At 38.4% G+C, this 25,005-nt stretch overlaps 1 protein-coding gene across 5 annotated transcripts in view; it reads right to left on the bottom strand.

Annotated features, from left to right (window-relative positions):
• Nucleotides 1–1,868: 1,868 nt before the first annotated feature.
• Nucleotides 1,869–25,005, bottom strand: part of tead1b (TEA domain family member 1b) — a 46,356-nt gene continuing 23,219 nt past the window's right edge. Inside the window, exons 4-15 of one of the 5 annotated variants that reach the window (XM_079338894.1) lie at nt 17,867–17,931; nt 15,458–15,520; nt 15,301–15,363; nt 13,732–13,743; nt 12,740–12,871; nt 12,411–12,457; nt 12,260–12,321; nt 11,293–11,417; nt 8,971–9,144; nt 7,107–7,247; nt 6,830–6,982; nt 1,869–4,959 (exon numbers count right to left, since the gene is read on the bottom strand). In XM_079338894.1, coding sequence (XP_079195020.1) covers nt 4,846–4,959; nt 6,830–6,982; nt 7,107–7,247; nt 8,971–9,144; nt 11,293–11,417; nt 12,260–12,321; nt 12,411–12,457; nt 12,740–12,871; nt 13,732–13,743; nt 15,301–15,363; nt 15,458–15,520; nt 17,867–17,931 — 1,151 coding nt within the window. In that variant the 3' untranslated portion in view covers nt 1,869–4,845. The remainder of the gene's footprint in view (nt 4,960–6,829; nt 6,983–7,106; nt 7,248–8,970; nt 9,145–11,292; nt 11,418–12,259; nt 12,322–12,410; nt 12,458–12,739; nt 12,872–13,731; nt 13,744–15,300; nt 15,364–15,457; nt 15,521–17,866; nt 17,932–25,005) is intronic. The other 4 variants (XM_079338895.1, XM_079338896.1, XM_079338897.1 and 1 more) reach the window with 4 other exon arrangements.

Raw genomic sequence — 25,005 nt, 5'->3', positions numbered from 1 at the left:
ATGGAAAATGCGGGCGGGCCCGGCCCCTATGGCCCGCTGATAGTGACGGATGTGGTTTAACTCCATCATGAATCAAACTGATACTCATCAGAAGTCCTGCCCCACATCATATCGCAGCATTACTTCTTTAACACCACCTCTCTCCTAGGGTTTAAACTCAAAAATAAATGACAGCCAATGACACCAATGACCAGTTTGAAATAATTAAAGGCACCACAAACTTCAGATTGTTATGGGGCTCTGCAAGGTTAGGTAAGAAAACCTTAAAAATGTGTTTGGAAATCCATGTACATGATTTATAATCCATCTGCATAAATCTGCACACTGTATGCACTGATTTTATTAGTTTTTTTTTTTTTTTTAACCTTGAGGTCCTCAGTACTGTACATGGTTCATTCATGGTTAATACAATTGCTTCATAACTCTTCTTTCCCAATCACCAACCTTTGTATGCATTAAAGTTTTCCACTATTGCATAAACTAGGACTTTGTCCATACACATTTTCCTCTCTTGAAAAAACATGCACTACTTTCAAATAGTAAACTCTTCTAGAAGTTGTATTTGCTTGAAATCTTTACACGCCAACACCTATTTAATACATATTTTCAGCACAAAAATGCACGTGCTAAATGTAAAACACTTAGAATTTCAACTTTCTAATAAAAATACTGTGCCATTAAAAGCAATATGACTATTTGTCTTTGGCATGTTTATTTGTAGCATGTTGTAAATATGAAACAAATGCAATACGAAAGAGTGGATTTTTTTTAAGTACTACATCTGTTTTGATTTAATGAAAGATGAGAATTATACATACGAATGTGTGACTGATGTGTCTGCATTTAGGTGCATTGTAGCTGCTTGCCAGCCCACCTGAGCTCCATCTCTGCCCATTACTGGTTGACTGAAGGTTAGTTAGTTGAGAGTCGAGACATTTCAATATATCCGTTTCCATCATTAGCCTGAAAAACTACTCAAACTGTTCTTTCCCCTCTCCAGCACTGCGCGAACTCCACCTTACGTTACACCACGAGCTGACCTACAGACTCCAGATTGAACCTCTGGAGCCCTTTCATGAGCTCCTGTTTAATGTGCTTTTTAAATGGCCACATGGTGGGGCTATGCAAGGAAAAAACATTGTTAGGGCATATTCAAATACTCTGCAGAAAGACTTGCAGTCTTTAACCTTCTCACATGCCCACATTGTAGCTGCAGTTTTGTCAGAGAACTACTCTGACACTATTATTTTGCTGGTTCCTGTATTTAACTAAAGTTTCTGCATCTAAAATGTCAGTGAGACACTGTCTCCCTCTGGTGGTATACTGTTGCTACAGTCATGTATATCATTATAGTTATGATTTATAATTTATTAATCCCACGAGGAGAAATTCCTTTTTCTTTTTTTTTTTTACACTTTCAAACAAGCCTGCTACAGACACATGGGCCGAAATACACACATGCACAGACAGGATCCTAGGATATGGATAAATGGAGAGGTTTCAGAGTGAGTGGGCTGCCCACAGCAAGTGCTCCTAGACCAATTTTTGGATTTGGTCCATACGGGACCTTGAACTGGCGATCCTCCGGTTCCCAACCCAAGTCCCTACAGACTGAGCTACTACCACCCGTTACATAAAACATGTCCTCTTGCATGTCTATCAGAACAATTAAACCTTAAATGGGGATTGGCTCCATCTACTGTTGATCTGAGGTTTCTCACAGGTAAACGGTTAAATGAATGTTTTCACCAGAGGTCCACACTCGAACACTCACACACACAAGAACTTTCTGAGTGAAAACACACACTGTCCTGATTGGTTTAACTCAATATTTTCTACGTTTAATTGAAGCAATAACAAAAGGAGGAAATATTTTAAGATTTATTCAACTTCGATATTGCATACATACAAAGTGTCTAGAAAGCTACAAAATATCTACTATTATCAAGAAGGCATCATAATGTCACGGAGCAAAGACAAGACCATATGCAGAACACAGAAACATTGCAGAGCTTCTTTTCTCCAAAATTTGACTGTGTCATGGATACGAAAAGATATCACACATCTGTACCAAGAAAAGCTAGAATATAATTTTATACAAAGCACCTTTTTACAAAAATGTGTGTACACACAACACCTAATTGTGTGTTTGACTATAATGTGAGCTCTGTGAAAAATCACTCTCAAGCTGCTGTCTGAAAAATTGTCTTAAAACATAAAGGTACCAGTACCTACACTCCTCATCAGAAATACAAATTACAAAGAGCTAAACTGCTGATAGGTTTGTAGCATGATTCTTAAACGTGGCTGTTTTTTTTTTTTTTTAATATGTCCATTTTCTCTTTAAACAGTCCACCACATAATCATGCCATTGGACGAGTCAGTCCTGCTGTCTTAGTGTTATTAAAACCATGTGTCCAAATGTACCAGCAGTGCAGCAGCAACATCTTTTCCATCTCAGTGGGCTTTTAACAAACAATGTAATCACAAAACCATGTACAACTGTATACAAGTACAATAAGAAAACAGGAATATTAGACTAAGCAACCAATAAATGGGAACAGATACACAGCGTAAACATAAGTAGAAGCCTATTCAAACTCTGCAGTATTCACAGGATTGTGGCAGAATACTGAATGATCAAACTTTTTCTGCATCCACCAGAGACATTCAGAGCTTCTTCCATTAAAATACTTGACAGGATTATACACTTTTGAAAGAAACTCTTAAGGGTTTGAGTCGTTATGGTCTTTGCAGTGAAAATATTAACCTCGATGGCCTCGTCCACACAATCAAATGTGAAGAATTTCAGGTGAAACCACATTCAATCGTTTGAGAGAATTCAGTTATCAGAATGGTTAAGATTACTCATAAATAAATAAACCTTTATTTTTTTTAAAGAGAAATGAAAAACAAACAAAAAAAACACAACGACTTTTGTATCGTAATGATGTTCTGGTGAACTTGTACATTGTGCGGTTTGTGGGACATAGAAACCATAATATTCCATGAATCAAATCAGACACTTGAACCTGCAAGTGCGCACAAAGCATAAGCTGCAGTTTATTTAAAAAATATATGTTGATATCCTGCATGCAGTCAGTCAGTGGCTGTACTTTATCAGCAGGTCTTCCTCTCTCTTTTACCTCAAGCCAAGAAATTCCTTGAATACTTATTTTGTGAACTCGTTTGATAATGAAATGCAAACAAATATATCTGTTTTAACTTTACCGTTAACCAGCTATCCATTTCTGGTATCACAATCCTTTAAAAAGGCAATGTGGTGATTGGTTTCATTTGTCTATTTTTTGGTCTAACAACATTTGATTTTTAATTGATTTAATTTGTTTTGAGCTTGAAATTTGTAACCAAAGGCACTTCCTTGCTACCATGCAGAACTTGAAAAAAGAGTGACTTTATCTGTGTATTTTTGGTATTTGACAGGAAAGGCAGTCAGTCTGTTTGTGATACACTTTTTAAAACACCGATGTCTAAGCAACCTACGAGAATCTTACAAAAAAAATAAACCTGTTAACATTTGCAAACTCTAAGCGCACTGCCTCTGAGCAGAAACAAAAAAACACACATCTAGGAGTGTACCAATGATAAGAAACAAGACCTCCCAAAATTAAGGATGTACCATACCTGTAGTTAGTTGTTTAATCATTTGTTACCTGTTTTTGTCCACAACACTTTTTTAAAATAAAAAAAGAGATCATGTTCTCTTGTACGTTAAGGCACTGTACATCTACACTTTGGCAGATAGTATTGTGAATTTCTTACACAACATTTAGACTCTTTCCCGTGTAAAGATCACAGTTTTGGTGGCATCTTTTGGAGTTCACACAGCTTTAACGTGTAGTAAGGCTGGGGATCAGTGTAGGCCACAGAAACCTGTGACTAGTGTGAACATAAAGGCAGCAACACTCGACTCCAGAGGGGGGCAGTATTCTTTTTAAAGGGGGGAAAGCTGCAGCAAACTGAACAAGGCCTGCTTTCTACAAGAGATTTATGGAGCTTTGTTTGTTCATACTGTTGACTAACACCACAAATCTAACAGGATGAACAAACTCAGTCCAGGACGGGGGATAACCCACTTTTGGCGTCTAGTTAGAATGATTTTAAGCTGTACTTTAACTTTACATGTATTATGTAGTACTACATAATGGAGCAGAAGCAGACAATGATTGTTTCACAGTGCATTAATTTGATTAATGTCTAAGATCTGGAGTGCTTTAACAGGAATAAATATAGCAATGAAAGCTAGAGGTTATTTTTTTAAAGAAAAGCTTATTTATCAATACTCATGACCTTGCTTGCACCTACTACTGCTTGTGTAGTGATGTATTTGTTTGTTTGTTTCTTTGGAAAATCTCTTGGCTGTGGTTACACGTCGGTATCTCCACAGTATGTATGCTCACAAAATGATGAAGTACAGGCATAAGAAACACACTCCAACATATTACACACACCACACCAGGCTGCTGACAGAAAAAGCCAGCGTCCATTTTTTTTTCTTACCCTACATAACGAAGCAGAAGACAACAGACACGTCACCATTTACCAAACGAGTCTAGTCAATTCTTTAAGAACAGCCACATTTATACCAAACAGAGACCAACTCAAACAAGAATTCCCATATTTAAACATAAAACATCTGTACCGCAACTCACAGCTGCAGTCATATTACAAACACTTTATATTAAAACAATATTTAAAACAACTTACGTCACCCAATGTCATGACCAAAAAGCATTGTGGGTGTTACTTTAAGGTAGAGGCACTGCCACTTTTTTTTTTGAGGTTGATAAGTCTACGAAAAGAGGGGGATTGAAGGCTTGGGTCTCATTCCTTTACGAGTCTGTAGATATGATGTTGGGCGCCATGCTCGCTGTTTGAAACCTCAAAAACACACGCCATACATAGCAGTGTCTCCTGTGTGTCCCTGTTTGTCACCACCTGTAAGAGAACACACGGTCACTCTCGAGAAGAACAATCATTTGTGTTACTAAAAATGAAAAGACTGTGTTTTTACCAGAAGAGAAGGATTACAAGAAGTTGGTGTTGATTTTTTATCATCTAAAAAAATCTGCAGTTTTTTTTTTTTTTGATTGTTCTAAATGTGTCCTAATTTTCCCTAAGAAGGATATTACATTGAATGTACTGCTTTCTACTGAAGAAAACACTAAATATACTTAAAGTAACTTGGCGTATTCAACATTACAAAGTCACGCTATCCATAAAACACCTTAAGCCCTAAACTATCACTCTTCATAGCCTATCATATTTCTGTAGGTCTAAGAGCACACACTAAGAAAATCCAAGAGAGGATATAGAAAATTATTTTGCAGCAGGGGGACATACTTTACTTAGGGTGTATTCACACCTACCCTGTATAGTTCGCTTGAAACAAACAAACCCTGGTGCAGACCTTTTGGGTAGGTGTGAATACAAACTATCAAACTTGCGTGCGCACCAAACAGCCGGACCGAGGTGGTTTCGGTTCACTTCCAAACAAACCCTGGTACGGTTCGTTTGAGGAAAGCAACCGGACCTCAGTCCGACCCAGTTCTAAAAATCATACGCCTTTTTGGGCATAACAGGCTCCCATTGCGATGCTCATTCGGGGAAATAATTGTTTGGTTAGCAGCACAGTGCCGTTGTTTGCTTCTTTCGCCTACTTCTTTGATATAAGACGCGGAGGTAATCTTCCGTCTATCTTCCAGACACTTTCACTGGTGTTTCATCGCTCCGTTCTTTTATTATCCAACATTTTTAAATCAAACAGACAGCAGCTGCAGCAACGTCTTCCTGGAGCTTCACTTCTTGTTATTTTCCCCTGCGGCAGTCTGATCCTCCTCCTTTTCTCCGAGCCATATACTTCTTTGATAACCTCAGCCATATTCATCATAATACCGGCTGATTGCCCACACATAGGCCTACATTTTCTTAAACAATGGAATATTTTCGTACTTATACTAAACAGATGTATTTGTTGCTCAAAATGTTCAGTACCAGGACAGCGAGTGCAGCACGCAAGATCTATTTGATTGTTTATTTTTTTATTTTGTGATTACCGCTTTACCCCGCCCCAGACCTTTTTGTCCAATGACTGAATGATCTTTGCACACGTGGTTTTGTTTAATAATTCTGGGCCTCCAGCGAAAAGTGCAATGTGAAAACGAACCGTACCAAACCAAAAAAGAAACATTGTATTTGGTCCGGACCAAATAAAGCAAACTAAAGGACTTTCCTGGTGTGAATGCACCTTTAAAAACTGAAAAATGACTTGTAATCATCATGATCCATTAATAAAAAATAAAAAAAATAAAAAAAATGAACTTCATTAAAATAAGCTCCTCTGGCAGATCTCTGATCTTTTTAACGCTCTACTACAATATTTTCCAATAACGTCTCAAATCACTATGCTTATGTCAGACAAAACATTTGCGTAAACAGTATAAATAATTGTTTTCACAACAAAGTCAGTCCTAACATGCCTTTTTACATCCTGAGTGGTGCTGCATAATTCTTTAAGACCCCATGTGATGCTAATAACAGGGGTCCCTGCCCCCTCTTATCCTCCCATTCCCCCTGCAGATAATGAGGCTTCTCACACTGAGTTTCATCCCCTGTGGAATGACAGCAATGTAGCAACAGCTCATCTGAACGTTCAGTCCACCTTTCAAACCCTGTTTTTAAAAAAGCCACCGGCACATCCTGACGGCGAAGAAAAAGAAGAAGAAGGAGGAGGCGGAGGAGGAGGAGAAGAAGAAAAAAGAAAAAGAAGAAGAAAAAAAGAATGAGAGTCCTGTAGAGAGGGGATTACCAATAAGATAGTGAAGTTCTCCAGCACACTGTTCATCATGTATTTTTCTGGCAGATGTTTTAGCTTATGGATGAAGTTGATCATGTATTCACACATGGGAGACCGGCTTATCCGGTAGACAAAGCGTCCGTTCTCAAAGCGTGCATATTCAGTCTGAGGAAAAAACGAAAGGATAACAAAAAACACAGCAGGAAGTTGAATAAACACATAGATGTAGTTATTGTCACCTTCTTTAGACATTCTTCCACTTCACAGGAAAGAGAGATCAGGTTCATACCTCAACTTTCTCCACCACCTGCTTGCCAAAGGAGCAGACCTTTGTTGAACATGTTATAGTCATGTTTTCCGAACTCTCGTATTGACTGGTGACTCCGTAGAAAGATCCAGAATCATCTTGAACGTTGCAGTTTAAGTCAGCCTGAGAGAAAAAAGGAGAAATTAACTGGCGATTAACATTTGACTGGGCCGCTCGGCTTACTTGAATAAAATAATCCAAATTGGTTTCACAGATACTGGATTGAACTATTTAATAATGCACAATTTCATATTGTGTCATTTCAAAATTACTAAGTGAACAGTCTCATGATCCTACTTCCAGCCCCTGAGTGTATTTCCAGCCCCAGATGTTCTATGGGAGTTTAGATCAATGAGATAATGTTATACCACAGTGCAGTGCTTCAAGACATTACTGCAGCAGCTGAATAGTGACGCTAATCGTGACTGATTGAGAAAAAAAATCCTCAAACAACCAACACAAAAAAAAGAAAAGAAAAATAGCCCAACACTGATTCCACATTTTGTGGCACTTGGAAGCAGTATAATGATTTAAACACAAAGTTATGGTGAGTTGATAAGACAATGTTTATAACACACAGTTGTTGACTTTCATGTCCAGTGGTTCCAGGGGAGCAGTATAAACCAGAGCCTGGTTTTGTATTTGTCATAAATTTAAAACTGATATTCACTCTCTCAAAGCTGTTTTTGATGAACTCATGAGAAAAATAACAGGCTCTTTCGCCGCTTAATACGACCGATTTGAAACTGTAACATCAAGTATCGACAGAACAGGTGGACCCAAAACATGTCGAGCTGAAGAGAGTCCAGTGTAGTCTGGAGTGTAGTGAATGAATAAAGATTATAGTTAGCACACAGATTATTCAATAGACAATATTGTGATGTCTCTTCTTGGTTGGCATAAAATGTCGAGTATGCTGATTCCTTGAACATTTTCAGGACAAATGGCCCCTGGAAACATTCAGTAGACATACATTAAAACTGCACACATTATGAAAAAAAACATGTTTGCTGTAGGAAATTAGAATTGGATTACAAAGTCTGAAATGTTCATTTAAACTCAGCATTAAGAATATCTTTGTAATCGTCTGAAAGATGTCCGGATTGAACATATTTGTCGCATTTAAAAATCTTGGCCACATCTGAATAAGCATGTTAATGTGTCCATAATGGAAACGAGATTCTAAAGAGGATTAAATGAAGTTGCGTCAAAAGACTGATTTACAAGGTTGAACGGGGTCCGCTCCTGGAGGGCAGCCTTTCTATGCCCCAAACATCCTGTTCATTATGGTTCTAAAAAGAGGAGACATCCTCCTACAGCATTCCCCTCCTTCATTAAGCAAAGCAGTTATACTTTCATTATTGTGCAGATTTTGTCTTTCATTTGAAATTTAGATTGGCCGGTCACTTCAAAAGGAATTTGAGGGGACTTGGTCCAAGTGCATACGGACCTACTTTGTTGCCTGCCGCTAGTTAGCATTTTGTATCGGGGAGGAAATACATGCAATGTTTAAACAGCCATTAGGAGTGCAACCAGGTCACGCCATTGTTTGGAGATATTACATTGAATTAGTGAGTGCTTTGATCAAAAGCTCTCCTGCTATGCAAGTCCAAATACAGCCCAGCGCATTCTGCAAACATTAAGAGAGCAATCTTCTCTGTTTGGAATAATTGCAGCCAATCATTAAAGAACAACCTGAACTGACTGGACAGAAGTCTGCATCTATGTGTACAGGGTTACAATGATATAAAGAGAGATGTGTGTTACACATTATCAAGCTGTCACGTCTTTACCATTTTATATCACACTTCAATTCTTACCAATGCAACTAAAAAAGGTCACTCACCCAGAATTTTATGAGGAAAAAGGAGTTCTGGGGACCTTTTCCATACAGCTCCTTCAGTCCTCCTTTCTTTTCTGGGAATTTGTCATAAATCTGACGAATGTCCACAGACTCTAGCAGGGCGTCACTGTAGGAATGATTTGTCTGTCCAATGTGTACAAAGAGGTGCTTGTTGTACTGAAAGACAAAATAAACATAAAGAGAAGCACATTTAAAAAATACAAGGATGCATTTCATGTTCTACCTTTGATATTAAAATAAAATATAAATGCCATCCTGTCTGAAGTTCAATATAATAACCTTACAAATAACAACATAGAAATGATCCAAACCAGTACTGAATACCATTTATCTTGAAAGAGAGGTTCACTGAGACAAAATAAACCAATTGTGAAAAGAAAAAAGAAAAAAATACAAAAGCATGTGGAAGCTGAAATTATACTGGTCACATTACACTGTGATGATGTGAAATAGCCCCATGCAACATTGCTTTTTATTTGGCTGTCTGTGTGTTTGTAGGTATCTGATTTTTATTTCATGATGGACAAATTAGATGACATCATTCTGCTTCACTTAAGCCAAAAACAATCTCAACCTGATTTGGATTAAACCACCAAAATATTACAAAAAGGGGTCTCCATAGAGGTGACTTCCACCAACAGGAATGGCATTTGATTTGCATTTTAAGGATGTCAAGACCTACAAAAAATCCTGACAAATCACAACCCAAAACCAGATGTTTTTCTTTCAGAATAATCCTTGTTTTGGCCTATTACAGGGTTCATATTTGAACTAACTCCTCCAGGGGATAAATATCAATAAATATGGACCTGTTGTTGTCAACACTTCGAAGATGAAACGTTATTTTAAAGAAATTAATCTTCCCGTTGTATAAAAAAGAAGAAAAGAAATAAACATCAGTCACAGTGCCATTGCGTGGAATAAGGTGGGAACAAACTATTACATACACATTTCAATCTGCACCTAATGGAAACAGATTGATGGTACATTTACATTTTTGGTCAAAGTCAAAGCCCATTCCGGAAATCAGTTGTATTATTACCTATCATCTACCTTTTCAATTAGCTCAACATTTTGCCTTGATGATCAATGCACATATACAAGTCTGTAGTACTAATGTTGCTTCAAAACAAATAGCATCAGCCTTGACCTCCAAAATGTGATAGAAGGTCCAGAAGTCTGCTTCTCAAATCCCCTCCAGAACCCCCTCTGTTAATCTCGTCATTCCTGCCCTTTAGCAGCTTCATTGGCTCTCGGTTAAATCTTGCATCAACTACAAAATTGTACTCCTCACCTTTAAGGCCATCCATAACTGCTCCTCTGTACCTCTCTGAACTCCCGCACATCATCATACCCACCCGCACTCTCAGGTTATTTTTCTTCCATTCAACTCACTGCACCACGCTCCCCCCACACATCCGTGATATCGACTCTCTCTCCATTTTCAAATCACATCTTTAAACACATATTTTTAAACAGACATATTCCGTCTGATCGTTCTCCAACTGGTCTCATAAATCCTCTACGCCCTGTACAAAATGTTGTGTTTTTAATGTTCATTTTATCGATGTTGTTGTTTTTTCATCTCTGCTTTGTAAGGTGACCTTGTTTTAAAAGATGCCTTTAAATAAAAAATGTACTGTATTATTATTGCTGTGCTATTAGGAAAAAAAGACAGAGGTATGCTGTATTAACTAAGGTTTGAGAAGGTTTGGTTTTAAAAAACTTGAATGCATAGTAGATAGTAGAAAACAAAGAGGAGAGCATGAAACAGAGAACATTTGATTTTTAGAGGTTTGGTCTCCTCGTAGTGCTGTTTGAAACTGTCTTGTGGTGCTGCACACTGTGAGTTTAAAAGCTCACAGAGGAGCCTCTCCCATAGCCTTTAGGGCAAATGCAACAATTTCAACCATTAGGCTGAATGTAAGACTAATGGCTGTTGTCACAAAGTATTTATACCAAAAGAAAATGTAGAAAAACATTTCTAAATAGATAAAGCAAACAAGATATTTGGGACTATTATTTTTAAACTCACATTCAGTGAGTATGTCTTAGCTGCAAAAATCTCCTTTGGCATATATTTTAAGAAAGTGATTCATAAACACACATTATTCCTCCAGGTTTGCATGCTGTGTATCGCTAACAGGCCATTCTTCTTCCCCTCAGCTTGTTTTGGCCTACTCTCAACTGACTCTGAGCCTAGGAAAATGTCCTCGTGTATTGACACAGGAAAGGGATAGATAAGGGTAGGAATGAACAAATGAGATAATGATTTTTCATGCTACGGTGTAAATCTCTACTCACTAAGTCGGGGTCTCTCTGTTGCTCGAGGAAAGCAGAGAACTCAACGAGCCGGAGTTTGGATGTACCGATTGAGCGTCCCTGCCATGCTGGTGCCGTAGGAGCCGGAGCTGTTGTGGGCTCGTAACCTGCAATGATATCACAAAATAAGACCCATTCTATCTGTTCATTGCTTTACAATACAGCACGAGTTCTAACCCCTCAGTCATTTGAGAGAAATCGTTTGAGTGGTTTCAGAGACAACTGGTTAGAGTTATTTTTGTAGAAGTTGTCCTAATAGCATTACTGACTTTAATGCTTCAAATGTAAATGTTCAGCAGCGCAAAAGATGTGTCCTACTTGATAAAGATGCTTAATTATAATTATTATATTATCTGTAAATCTGGAAAATGTACAATATGAAGAATTGTATTACAATGTTACATTAAAACATTGAAATGATTAAAAATGGACTAAACCTATGTTATATTTCCATTTCTGCTGAGTACTGAGTACTGAGTACCGCTCCATAAAGGATTGGGATTTGGTCCTGAAAGCTGTCGTACTGTTACTGTATGTGCTGCTGTAATAAAAATGTTATGTTGGATACATTGTCTGTGGACATATTCTCTTCCTCAGGTCTGTTTCACCTTTTTATTTTCACTACCTCAATAATAGAATGTGTTTTAACCCGGGGGGAAGACCCTTGGTGATGGAAGTTAGATTTTGTGTCTTTAAAGAGTTTAATTTCAGTAAAAGAGCTCTTCAGATACCAACATGAACTTCACTCCCTTCTCCTGGATCTACACTGCAAAATAAGGATCTCTGTAGGAAATGAAATTGTGTACAAAGTATGAAAACCTATTTTAATGTTATTCCACTAAATCCAAACACATTTTCATCTCCATAAACACATTTGTTTTAGATTAAACCAATCTGTTTATTCCCACAGAATAAGATAAAAGACAAATGTGTATTGGGTAACACTCACTTGAAATGGCTGTTGTGACTGCTGGCTGGATTGGGTAGGCTTGCTGGGTAAAAGGCTTAATACTGGAACAGAGAATTACCAAGTGTTAGCACAAACATTATTATGAATTCACTGCTTCAAAAGAGTTCCAACACCTATGTAAACTACTTACTCTTGTGAGGATCCAGGCTGACCGGCTGATATCATCCCCTGCCATAACTGCAGAATTAGACGTTTAAATAAACAACAAAGAAAAAAAACAACAAAATTGTGTGCAGCTGTTAGCAACAAGATCAAACTATCTCCTAGCTCCATGATCTATGCACATAGTTATCTTGACAACCACTCCTTTTGATCATGTGCTTATCTGATGGTGGCATTTGTGCGAAGCTGTGGTGTGTAATGTGATTTGGCCTGGGTGCCTGGGTGTTTGGCCCCGTGGCTGCCCTGGGTGAAGCTGGACAGGAGGGATCAATAGCTAGGTGCCGACGAGGATCTTACCCCCGCTCCGGGAAAGGGTGGGCGCGGGATGCCTGGCAGTCCCAGCTTGTTGTGAATAGCCGTGGCAGAGACAATCTGAGCCGAGGACATGGAGGCCATGCTCTGGAGGGCTTTGTCCTTCACTGCCTGGTCCTTTAACAGCAGTCACAAAAGGCTTAGCACTCACAAAGAATGGGGAGAGGGCGGGAGGCGATGTTGCAGATGTAGCAACAAGCACACTCCAAACAACATGCTGAAAGCACCACTGACCTCTCACACAACAGTAAACAGAAAGCAGGTTAAAAGAAGATGCATCTCTACTTTGCTATCAAAGTGTAGACTTTTTTTTTTTCTTTCTTCAAGGAATGTGCAAAACAATTACAACTGAATTCCAACACACAATGCATAGCAGAGGTATGCACTTAGGGATGTTTGTGTGTTGACATCTACCACTAATATACTTTAAAAAAAAGTAATTCAGCAGCACTTTTACCAAGGCTGCACTTTTGACTACATGTCAAAACACATTTGTACAGAGAATTTCTCCAGTAAATAAGAAGGACGTTAATCCCACATGGTTAAGTGTTTTCAGTTTGGGATCCTTTCTTTTAATGTTTGTGCAATTATTTGACAGAAATAAATGTTTAATTATTGCAACTTTCAAAGGAAATCAGAAAAGCGTAGCATAATGCATGCTGACGTGGACAGAACTGTTTGTTACTGTGCATTAAGTTTCTTTCTTTCTCTTTAAGTACTACGGCGGAGTGCACACTAGCAATCCCTTGCACACTGACTGGTGGCAGACATTAAAAGTAAGCATGCTGGCAGCTGATGTTGGTGGAGCAGAGCTACAATATACAATATACAGTGTAATGGCACAAAGAGACACCATTAAACTGAAAAAGACGGGACAGCAGCTCATGCGTCACTAAGGTAGGAGCACAGAGGCAAAACTAGAAGCTGATTAACGAAGAAACCCAGAATGACAGCAGAAACAGAAGATAAATACTTACCATACTTGTAACCTAAATGCAAACAAACATGGTTTTATTGTAAATGTTGATCTCAGAGTCAATAAAAAAACATACTATTTCATATACTCCTTTTCACACAGTAACAACACAGATGTGTCATGAAAAAAAATAAAAAAAAGCATCATGAATGTTTTTCTCTTTCAAATTATCTTTAGTCTCTGAGGATGTCTTGTGATTTATAATTTCAAAAATCATTACTACAGAACAATAACATAATGACCCTTCTTTCACTGACATGCCACAGACAAAGACCAGTAACAGCAGATTTTCATTGATACCCCTTTAAATGAATGGCACGCTCATGCTTCTCTTTGCCAATGAACTTTCATTTGCTTGAAATGAAAAAAGGCAGGGATTCTGTCTGTTTTTCTTCAGACAGCTGCTTTTTCCCATGGAGAAAACACACACAGGCATTCATGTGTCATGCTGCCTGTTTGACTCTTTCAGTTTCTCAAAACTCTCACACACAGATTAATGAGGGCTTATTAATTGGTGTTAAGTACTAGGAGGGGTGTGAAAGTCAAAATGTATAGTCGACTCCCAGGGAAAAAATATCACAGGTATGGAGAATCCTTTACTTAATAGACAGAGATTACATCATAGCATACTTAAAATAATAAGTTAGTATTATTCAGGATGACTCCTTTCACAATCCTTCATTTTAATCTGTAAATTTGAAAACGTTTCTACTGTCATTTTAACATTTCCTTATTGCTGAAATAACTGGCAAGAATGCTCTGAAATGACGACATCTGAACTGGGAGGAAGAAAAGACAGTTCCGACTTTGTGAGAGTCTGGAGTTATCAAGAGATTTGAAGGAAAGCAAAGAGGGCATTTCAGAGAACAGCCAGCCGCCATCCCACTGACATCCTTGAACCTTCTGCTCTCAGCCAATCACACCAACAGCCAATGCCAACATGCTTTCTCACATCTGTACTCTGTGGTTAACTTAATAATTCAATATGTTTATAATTTACATCAGCATGTTACTGTGAGAATGTTAGCATGCTGATGCTAGTACTTAGCTGAATGCAATACCATGCAACAGCTTCACAGCACTGCTAGCATGACTATAGATTCTGTATGTATTTTCTGCCTTAGCCATGATTAAGAATTTGAATTTTTCTGTCCGTTCTGTGTTATTGGCCAATATACTAGTCCATGGTATTTGTCAGTATGTTGTAAAAATAGCAAATAGCATTTGCATCTTCAACAAGAATTCATGTTTTGAGGGAAATTGAGAAAATGTATGGACTTTATGTATACTGTACTAAGTTGGAAATTTGTTGCTCACAAAACAAAGGCCAGTAATGAAATTGTCAACACAAAGAGATGAAACCAAGTAGACCGGACAGTGACAGCATGTCAGAAGATAGGTGAGAGAAGGACTAAAAAGATGGGGGGAGTGTACAGAGTAGACTTGAGTCAACAGAGGAATTTTTGGGGTTAGGGTGAATCAGAGGAACAGGCATTCACTCTGTTACCACGGGAAACAGTCAGTAAAGACACACAGCATCCAACAAGCCCAAAAGCAGAAAAGCGCATACCTTTAGCTTGGAATGAAACTCACGAGATTTCCTTCTGGCAAGAACCTGAATGTGACTAGACACCTGCGGGGTGGGGGTGGGGGGGGAGGAAAACAAAGGTACAGCCTGTAACCATGGCAATGAAAAGCCCCCTGCAACTGGGCAAAGCCAGACGTACCTTAATGGCAGCTTGGATTTCTCGAACTTTCTTTCTTGCTAAGACCTGTATGTGACTAGACACCTCCATTAAAAAAAAAAAAAAAAAAAAGAGAAAATGGAAAATAAAAAAACAAGTACAACCCAAAAAATGTACAAAGTAAGACATTTCTTTGTTTACAAAAAACACTTGAATTTGATAAGGAGCATGGCAAAAGCATCTCCAAACCTCACATCAGATTAAAAGCCAATAATGCGTTATGTTGTGTGTTGTCGTCACTTAAGTGAACTGATTAAGGAGGATGCAGGCCCCTTTAGCTCACATTAAGAGAACCCAGATGTGATCCGCTGTGTGCTGAATGACAATCGACTGGTCTAGTGATCTTCAGGGAGCAAGGCGAGGCATTTCACCGGCCAAGTTTACACCTGACGTTTAAGCTGTTGAGAATGGTTCAACAATTCTCACATGAAACATACAGCAGATTTAAACTAAGGAAAGAGCTGTGGATGACAGGCTTAAGAGCTAGTGGTCTGTAAAAAAAAAAGAAAACAAAGAAAACAAAACAGTGACGTATGAGAGAGTTCTAGCGCTTCCTCTACAGGAAGAAATTTATCTTTGTAAAAATATGTTCATCAAAAATGCTCATAGATAAGATAAACTAGAGCTAAAGAATGACGTAATTTAGTATAAACCTAAAATTCATGTAAAAAACACAAACATTTAAAAGCAGCCTGTGGAACAGACACATGTTGTTCTGTGTAATAAAGGTTTCACCCTGCTTCTGTATTTTAAGGGGAAGAGACTGATCAATTCACACACAGAAATCTAAAGTTTCTGTATAGGCAGTGGCTTGTTCACCAAGGTCATCATAGTCATACAAAGAATGACCTGATGAGGAGGAGCGTTGGTCAGTGGGTGACTGAAGTACCATCAGAATTATTAATTATTAATTAATTTCATAAACAGTATCCTTTCATTTATCTAAGTACTATAAATCCTATGAGAGGAACACAAGTTGTAAATATGTTTTATTTATTACATTTAAATGACATCTGCCATTAAAGCACAGACCAAAGTTTTAGTCAAAACCACACTAACCGACACCAAGACATGCCTGAGACCAGAGTGCTCCTAGACCAAGATAAGAGCAAGACATTTAGTCGTCCAGAACGAGTCAAGACCAAGACCAAAACAGGGCGAGACAGAGTCATGTCAAAAACCAAGACCATAATATTTAATGAAAAAATATCACGAGATTGAACAAATTAAAAGAGATTTCTTTTTGAATAATGTTTGCTTTTAAATAGATGTGACAGCAACAACTGCTTTGAAATTACTATTTCAAAGCAGCATAGAGCAAAAAAATCTAAAATTCTAACAAGTTGGTTCATCAAACCTCTCATCAAAAATACTGTATGTCATTTCACTTTTTAAAAGCCACATTTACTTGACAATTCTTTTCATAGCTTGATGTTTATCTTGACAGGTGAGTTTGGCTTTTAACAAGTGCAAGATTAGAGTTTGTGCAGGTGCCTCTCCTCCTGGCGTGTCCATCCACTCCTGCTCGTGTGCAGGTGGTGTATAACTCACTAAGACCGTAGCACTGAGAGAGTTGCAGCTGTAACCGGCAAGTACATGTGAGGGAAAATACTTATACTGTTAAACTTGAGTGGCAATAATGCTTCTACAGTTAACGTAAAAAGCTTTCTCATTGTACAAAAGGAAGACTGTTAATTCATATTTTCAGTTCATACGTTTAAAGAGGATTAGGCGTGACAGTTTGGGGAATGTCATGTTCCAAGGACGACAGGTTGGAGGAAAGGCTGGCTCGTGTGTTCACCTGCACATACTTCACTTGCCGTCTTCTTCAGCCACAGTTCATATCTCCTCCTATCCTCCTTCTAGATCCTGAGCTGCATCAGAGCTCTTCAGGATTGTACTCTAGATTTTAGAAAGTGCCCTCTGTCCTGTCAACTTAGAACAGTTTAAAACAGTTTTCAGTTTGATGATGTTTGCTGCAGCTACATCTCTGCTCGCATGGAAAACTTCAACTGTGGTAAACAGCTTCTTTAATTTGTCAAAGTAAATATTTAAAGAAAACAGTCATTTGGCTCTGTGTTTTAGCAATATCACGTCCTCTAATTCTGATGTACTGTAGGTAATAAACATGAAAACTTAAAGATAATTGAGAGTTAAAGCTCAGAACTGAAGCATTCAATATCATCAAATGAACACACGCATGTGCTGAAGTGAAACAATGAAGTCTATCTTGGATCTTGGCTCATATTCAACCTTGAGGACTTGGACTTGGACTTGACCCAGATTTTTTTTGTTGACTCCAACTCTACTCAGACTGGAGCACTGGGGACTCCAGACTCAACTTGGACTCGAGGTGTGGTGACTTGATTACAACACTGTTTTGCATCTTACCTGCTTACGAGTCCTCGTCTTCCCGGTCCGCAGCTTGATGTATCTGGCTATCAGTTCATTTCGACCTGCCGAAAAACAACAAAAGGAGAAACCTGTTCAAAATGTCAACTACATAAACACTAACAGATCAATTCAGAATAAGGAGGAGTGGAAATTTTGCAAGAAATGTCGGGCGTTGACTTCAGGTTTGTAGCTGAAAGTGTCAAAGACTCTTTGTGTTTGTTACATATCGCTCAGGTCTTTGATTCTTCTGCCTGAACACCTAGTCGTGGCTCCTTCTGTTTACTTTGATTGTGAGAGGTTCTATTGTGTGCTCATATTTGAACATTTTGGTTCAACAACAACAAAGAAACCGATACAATGTAAAGATAATGACCTTCATTGGACTCTTCTGTCACTGTATGTAACATTTCACAAAACGTATAAATGCTGTTTAATCTTTAACTGTACATCATGAATTAGCGCAAAAAGAGTAACGTTAGTAAATTAGAAAATTAAGTTAACAACTGCCGTTAATTCCCCAGAAATGTAAATGAATATTATCTTAGTTACTGTTATGTTAATTTATTTTAGGCACAAGTCCATATCTGACTATATAACAGTGATAGTGAATATTGTCAGTAAAGACCACTTGTTGTTGCACTTTTCCAAGTGGTCATCATGTATTTGTTCAAAAAAATCTTTCCAGGAAGTCGTCACGGAATAACACAGAAAGCTCTAAATTAGAAGGTCTATAATCATATTTCAAGTGCATGTAAATCAGAAATGATGTGTACATCTCTTAAACAAACCAGAGCCAGGCTGCCTGTGAAAACACCATGTCACATTAGCATGAAAAAAACAACAACCTCACAGCAGCACAGGCTTTCAAATGAATCTAATTCAATCTCATTCTCTTCAAAGCACAACGCTTTGAAAGGAAACAGACCTAGCTGTTCATACTATTACAGAAGATAATGGCAACTGAATATATTGGGCTTAAAACAGTGCAGCTCTGACTAAATTATAATTAAAGCATGGCTTTATACAGATTTCCAATTAACAACGGCTCCAAACATTCTTCTGCCCTCGGCTCTGCTCTATTTGCTGTAGCAATGCACATGACCCCTGCTTAGCCCTTTCATATGGTAATAACATGCCGCCAACCAAAACTATTACACAAATTATAGGTAAGGAGGCACTCTAATTATGTGTCCAGCTGTAGCAGACCAATGCCATGGATCTGCTCGACTCCTCTATGAAATGCACTAAACCTTCATCACCATGACACATTTTTCTACATTCACATCATTATCAATTAAAGGCCTCACTTTTGTAATGACACAATAGGACTGCAGCGTACCGCACATGTGCTAATAAGCAGTATCGTAGGTGATCAGAAGAGAATGCATTTTCTATGAATGGGACCTAAAACAAGAGTGCATCTCAGAAGCATAAAAGCAGAGGATGTAGAAGATGTGTTGAATAAATGAAAAGACTACTCTAGAAAGCTGATATTGTTTGGTTATCTGATGCTGTTTTGTGCTGAGGATGCTAAGCATTGAAAACACTGAAATGCATCGAAATGGAAAAACAGGGACTGCCAGTGCAACAAACCATGTACACTGCACCAGGGATTTCAGGCATTTAAAATGGCTAGAAATAATATTTTTTCCTGATGATCTATTTTTCCTCTGTAGCTCATAGAGGCTTCACAAATAATCAGCTCTCAATCACTAATATCTAGAAATTCTGGACGTTTTTTCTGAAGTTGTTCTCTCCGTCAGATTCACCAACGTGTTCTTAAATAACCAAATTATTCCCAGCTGTGTTTTTATGTCCTTGTGTTTGTAAGTTCAAAGCGTCTGCATGTCGTCCCCAATTAACATTTGACCACGTTTGTTTCACTTTTATATGATTTTTAACACTGGATTAAATGAATTGAAAAATAACATCCATGAAAGGGCGTGAGAGCAGGGCCCTGCAGACACATGCTGGTAGCAAATAAAGGGGTTATAGAGATCCCTATCAGAGAAGAGTGCGCCGGCAGAGCACCAGACTCCGAACGGAGAAGAAACTTTAGCAGCGCTGAGGTGGAGGTACGACGAAAAGCAGTGATGAATTGTGATACAGGAACACATTAGGAATTGAAGTGTCATTTGTATTTTGTTTATTTTGAATTACCACCAATGATCATAAAAATATCTATTAAATATTCTAGTAATAGATAAAAATCAAAAAATATCAATGTAACCCTATAATTTTATACAACTGCTGAATTAAATGAAATGCATTAACCGTTATCAAAGTCAATGTCAAAGTTTAGTTAAGTATTTATAGGTTTATTACAAATAAAGTTCAAAGGTTAGGTCCTAGCCTTTATCAAAGTTCTGAAAATTAAAACACACTCTGTCAACAAACTGAGACCATCATTGACACCTGCAGCGCCTGGCTTTGTGCCACACCTGCACTCTTTGTTGTGCCTCTATAAAAAATGGGGGGCTGGGCTCTGTTGTTGAGCTGTAGTTTTCCAAAGGTTTCCCCTGAAACTCTTTTCACACTGAACATATGGGAGGGGGCCGGCCTGAGTGAACTCAGTCACATGGACACAGGACAAATAAACAATATCTGGAGATTTACAACTCCTATCTACCTAAGCACTGCACCTGCAGGGTGAACTTTACTGCATGAAGCGTGGACCTGCGCCATTTTCAATTATTCACTCACTGTGGAAACATAACATGACAATACAGGCATTCATGCAAACTCCTGATTCCAAGATCAAAGCATACAACAGCCAGCTGAAAGCTTGCTTACTGTTGAATAATTCATTCTTTATACCAGGCTGGAAAGAAAGCTCTGTGGGTCTGGGATAGCCTGTATGCTTTTTTCCCCTGTGGTCTCCCTGCTAAACAACAACTGTTAACTGTTGAATTTCTCAGATGATCTAAAGTTGTAAAATCTATAGCCTCTTTATGGTCTACCTGCAGCAAAGACACAGGAAGCTAAAAATACACTTTAAGTGAATGCATAACTTAAATGATCAAAATATAAAAAGAGAACAATATCATATAATTAATATTATATTTTTATTAACAAAAGCTACAGTACATGTTCATTAGTTTCATGAAGAAAGCCTAAATTAAAATATGATGCCATGATTTGTCTGAAAGAACAATAGGCCGTATATAAACAATATAATATGATGTGATAATATCATGTCATCAGTTGCTTACTGAAATATGGAAATTTTGAAGCTTGTCGATGGTGGTTGCCATCTTGGGAATACTTCAGAATACATTTTTCTGTCAACCTAACAACCGGCAAATAGCTGGAGCTGAGGCAGGTCTTTGGACAAGAACACTATGTTGTTGGCTAGGCCCACCCTGTCAAATCAACCCTCCATTGTACCATGAAAAACTCTTGATCGTCATTCAATCAAAACAGACACAAAGTTAAAAAAAACAAACAAACAAACAAAAAACACCCACATAGTGTGTTCTAATAAAGATATGAACCAATTACACCTAATTATTTATTTGAGCCAGGCTGTAAACATGTTTATTTCTGCTGTAAAAACTGGAATTTTTAAGAAGTGTGTATCTAAATTCTGTATTATAGTGGTCAGTTCAAATTTCGCCTTGACAGCGTTTTCAGCTAAACGCATTTTTGGCGTGTGTAGTTTTAATTTTCTTGTTACACAGGAAGAAATGAGTTCAAGTCTTAATGCTGAGGTTTTCCGATGTAGCCAGGCCTGGAGAAGGCTGAGGAAATTAACTCTTTATGTGGTGTTCCTGTCACTCAAAGCAGCAGGAAGAGGATTAAATATTTATAGTGTGACCCCTGAGTAGATCTGTGCTGTTAAGCAGCTGGAGGAGTTCTCCACCTGGCCACAGTGAATTCTCCTCAGAATCTCAATGACTCTGGAGGATCTGGGACATGTGAATGGCACTCCAGCAGCAGCCGCACAATAGCATGGTGGCTCAACTTTCTCTAGACCATCCCCAAGAAAACTCTTCATTCAGTCAGAAATCCAATTTGGCCCACAGCAGCCTTTCTCTGAGGAACCTGGGACTGGCGGCTGCTGTGTGAATAACAATGAAGAGTATTGTCAAAGTGCAGTGTGGACCAACCTCAGAGATACCACACCCAGAAATAACTTCCCAGAGCTTCCCTCCCATAAATCCTTCATCGTCAAGATCTACTTTTTATTAAATCAACTCTACAACCACTACAAGGACTTCAGAAGAGATGTATCATGGCGTATATGCTAAAAAAATTTTAATTAATTTTTTTGTAGAGAATGTTAGAGTTATCGTACACAGCAAAAATCTTATCCTTTAATCCTATTCCTAAAAAAACATCTTCAGAGATGGTCAACATGTAGCAAATACTACAACCAGATGCAATCTCAATAATTTGTTCTTTTTCTTTCTTAACTGACCTGATAATTAAACAGTGGTAATCCAAAGTAAAGCACTTTAAACATAACTTTAAAACCAACGCTCAACGAGTTAGTAGTATTGTTTTTACTGATCCAAACCTTGTAGGACTGATTATTTAACCTTTTTTTCAATTACTGACTCAGATCGGTTTATTTTTTGACCACTATAATTTAAGTAATTCCATACAAAATGATTTAAATAGCCTTATTTTATCCTCAGAGTATGAAGAACAATATTGCTCTGACCAAGCTATTTTTCCTCTTTTTAAAGCATCCATTTCCTGCAACAGCACTTTTTCTAATGCAGGCACAACCACAGTCACATCTGGCCCAGCACTCTGCCATGAGACGGCGCTGGGCCTGGCTGAGAATCAGTCGGCAGATTGCCTGCATGTGTGTGGCTGTGTGTGTCTATACAGGCGCTGAGAGGGCAGCCTCATAGAACAGAGAGTACACATGTGGTGCAGCCTGGACTGTCAGGACACATCTATCATTAACCCTTCATTCATTTTTTTTTTTATTGAAACATGTTGTGGCCTCCTCTTTGCTTTAACTTCTAGATATCTTAGGACAGGGTTGGGCAACTGGTGGTCAGGTCAATTTTTACACATCAATTATTGGAAAAAAATTAAGAAAAGATGAGAAAATCTGCCTTAAAATCATGAAAACCAGAATATATCCATTACAATATCTATATTGATCACTGGTTAATGTTGAGTTAAGTTTGAGTCATAATTGACTATAATCGTTTTTTGTTTCCTACATTTGGCCCCCCTGGCAGTGAGAATAAAATAAATGTGGCCCTTGCTGTGACAAAAGTTGCCCATCCCTGTTTTAGGATTTCAATCCCCTGTTTCCTCTCATATTCAAGAGGCTTTCAAACTACTTTGGAAAGCCTGATTTTTACAAAGTATTGTCATACATAACAAGTTGGAAGAATAAGATGACTGAGATCAAATTAACAAATACCTTTTTGATAACAGTTAATCTCATTTTTTGTTTTTAAGCAGAATGGCTAAATATTTGGTTCAGGCCAGGGCTACATAACTATCATAATTGCATCGTTAAGAAAACATGAGCATTCACAACAAAGCATTCTTACTCCGCTGCATCCATTTTTGCCTACTGGATGCTACAGTATGATGATGCAGTCACATGAAGCTTGAGCTAGCTTTTTGCTGCCCTCATATGAATTTGTGTCATTCATGTGTTGGAAAAAAAGATTGCTTTTTGGATTTGGGGGAAATCACAGGTGTTGCGTAAAGCATCAAACATGGCATGATAACTTATGAATACTGACTAATATGTATTCTTTATTATGTTATCATTATCGAAATATTGATCAATGTTGTCGCACATTGCATATTAAACTCATGTCGAGCAGGCCTAGTGCAAGCTGGTAAAATGTGCCCTCACTTCCAATTGTTCACAATGACCCAAAAAAACGTCACTACAGGAACATTTCCCTAGCTTTATAAATGCCTGAAGCATCTCTTCTTTGTGTCTTCCCTTTTAAATTCATGTGGACAGCAGCCCAGTATGTTTGTATCAGTGCCTGTGCGCATGCATGTGTATGTAAGTGTGTAGTAAGCCAACACAATGGCCCCGGCTTTCCTGTCATCCGTGATAGATGACTTAAGGGTCTCAAGCAGACATTAGCATTACAATAGGCTAAACCAACAATATGAAGGCATTCGTCCCAGGTTTTGGGAATAGCAGGCAGGGGCAGGAAGCCTTTATACCTGTTATATCAATAGGAGGCCTCTGCCTGCCAAGTGGAGGAGAACCTGTGACTTGTGGCTTGGAGGGAATTGACAGTGTCCCGTTTGGAGGGAAAGTACCACACTTTCAGTTTAGCATTGTGTTAGCTCGAGCTGAGAACAAAGGCCCTGGATCAAGCAGACAGCAAAGAACTAGTGGTGACAAAGCCCACCTGTGGCATTGCTTCATGTCTTGGCCAAAAAGTCGCACTGGAACACACTGTAAAGACTACAGCCGACGGCCAACCAACACGTACGTTCTGCTCATGCGTGAGAGGAAATAACTCTCCATGCCAGCAGGCAGAGGTTTTCACACTGCTGTCGGCCAACACACCTATTATAGGTAGCCTACTAATCTAGAATACTGTCTAATAAAAGTAGACAATGACAATGGCGTTGTCAGCCATTGGTCTTTAAGTGGAAAAAGAAAAGAGACGGAGATGAAAAATAAGGAGAAACCACACTAATGGCTGAAAGCATGGATAGGCTACTGCAGCGGCATGCTCAAGAGGCTTTCCCAAACCTGTGTCGAGAGCATAGACTGTAAATATGAGATAAACGAAAACTCCAAACAGCCAATAAGAGAGATTCCGCTCACACATGTGTTTCAACATGTCGAATAGGCAAAAAATAAGGCTGACGGGGGCCGAGGGGTTGCAATGGAAAACAACTAGGGCGACGACCTCTCACCGACAGTCCAACTAGGACCAACAGCCGACGATCTCCTTGATGTGTCAAAGCCTTTAGATAATTAGTTACCTGATTGGTAGTAATCTCAAAGGAAAAGTAGGACCAAATTGCACAGAATTGCTGTTTTAAAAACACAATGACAGTTATGTAAGCATAAACAATTACTGCTTTATATATTTTAAAAAAGTCTTCAGCTGACCAGACACTGCAGGTGTTTCCCATGGTGAAGCACTCATATCTCTGTATGGAAAGTTGGATTGTCTGCT

This window comes from Symphodus melops (assembly GCF_947650265.1).
Source record: "Symphodus melops genome assembly, chromosome: 3".
NCBI lineage: Eukaryota > Metazoa > Chordata > Actinopteri > Labriformes > Labridae > Symphodus > Symphodus melops.
This window is presented reverse-complemented; position numbering and strand designations above follow the sequence as displayed.